This window comes from Verticillium alfalfae, genomic scaffold (assembly GCF_000150825.1).
Source record: "Verticillium alfalfae VaMs.102 supercont1.1 genomic scaffold, whole genome shotgun sequence".
NCBI classification, from domain to species: Eukaryota; Fungi; Ascomycota; class Sordariomycetes; order Glomerellales; family Plectosphaerellaceae; genus Verticillium; species Verticillium alfalfae.
This window is the reverse complement of record NW_003315038.1, coordinates 2,904,262-2,905,786: the sequence shown is the minus strand read 5'-3', so window position 1 is coordinate 2,905,786 and position 1,525 is coordinate 2,904,262. Positions and strand designations below refer to the sequence as shown.

Below are 1,525 nucleotides of genomic sequence, written 5' to 3'. Positions count from 1 at the left end.
GGCGGCGTCGAAGTATACATACCGACGGCCGCAGCCGCGGCACCCTCGCCGTACGACTTGAGATCACCGAGGCCACGAAGACCCTCGTATTCGGCGCGCTCCGTGCCTTTGATGAAGAGAAGCGTGGGAAAGGCGCGGACGCCGACTTGCTTGCAGAGCTTGGCCTCGACGTCGCAGTTGACCTCGCCAATGTTGAGCTTGTCCTTCATCTCCTTGCCGAGCTGGGCCCAGGTGGGCGCGAGGGCCTGGCAGTGGTGGCACCAAGGGGCGTAGAACTTGATGAACCATGGCTGCTTGGACCCTGTAACGAGGGTCTCGTACTTCTCAGCCGTCAGGGCCACCGACACGCCATCAGGGTTGAATGTTTCGGTGGGTTTGGGAGGCGCTTCGGGAATCGTCTTCTTAGGGCTCGGGACAGTTTTCTCAGGAGTCGTCTTGTCGGGCGTCGCACTGCTCTTGTCCTTGCCCTCCTCAGGGGCCGCCTTGGGAAGGTCATCAGTCTTGGCCCCGCCAGCGGCGTCGGTCTTGGTGTCAGAGGTGATGGCGGCGGCGGGGCTGAAGTCGGGCGTCTGCTTGTCGCCGGTTTTGGGCAGGTTGAGCTCCTTGGGACGGGTTCCGGGCTTGGCGGCCTCGAGGAAGGGCTCAAAAGCCGTGGTCAGGACGTCGAGCCCCTTGACGCCCTTGACAATCTCGGCAGCTTGGCCGTCTTTGTACAGAATGGTGCTCGGGTAAGACTGAACCTTGAGGGAGGCACAGAGGTCGAAAAAGGCAACGCAGTTGATGGTGGCGAATCGAATGTCGTAGAACTCCATGAAGGAGACATCTTCGGGGGTGACGGGCTTGGAGGTGTAGTAGTACTCGTAGAGCGTTTGGTAGGTCGGGGCATAGTCGATGCAGTGCGGGCAGTAGGGACTGTTGAATGAGATCTGGTGAGCGCACCACTTTCGGTGGCGAGATGCTTGCTGCTGCTGTGGGTAGACGCGACGAACCTGTAATGCTTGACGACAACGAGCTTGGTCGCATTGATCTCCTTGTCGAAGTTGTCGGGTGTCAACTCGAGCATGGGAGGGACCTTGACCGAGTTGAAGTAGGTGTTTGGATCTTCATTCTTGAGTTTTTTCGTCTTCTTGACGGCGAGGGCGAGGGTACTCGTGGCGAGCACGAGGACTGTGGAGAGCTTCATGATGGAAGGGCGACGGCAGGTCTGCCAGCGTTCGTCGCGACTGAGGCAAAGGAGGGCGAAGAGGGAGGAGATGTGTCAAAGAGCGACCCGCCGGAAGCTGGCTTCAAGAAATCCGATGGTAGTGGAATCGGAGACTGAAATGGGCGGCCAATTTGGATCAACGGGTGTCAGGGGTCTCGGTAGGGATCGGCCGTAACGCGATGGGGTGTGGATCGCGGCGCGAGGATGGTCAAGCCCGTGGCGTATAAAGGAATGTGAGAAAAGGAGATGGTCCTTTGTCGAGGCTACCAAAGGTCGTACATCAACAACTGCCTCAGAGGACTTCCCTTTCGTACGTCGTCG

At 59.0% G+C, this 1,525-nt stretch overlaps 1 protein-coding gene across 1 annotated transcript in view; it reads right to left on the bottom strand.

Moving 5' to 3' along the window:
- VDBG_00891 (conserved hypothetical protein) overlaps positions 1-1,183 on the bottom strand; it is a gene marked incomplete at both ends in the record, with an annotated part of 2,415 nt that extends 1,232 nt beyond the window's left edge. The window contains 2 exons of the mRNA XM_003009162.1: positions 23-912; positions 990-1,183. Coding sequence (XP_003009208.1) covers positions 23-912; positions 990-1,183 — 1,084 coding nt within the window. The remainder of the gene's footprint in view (positions 1-22; positions 913-989) is intronic.
- Positions 1,184-1,525: the final 342 nt, after the last annotated feature.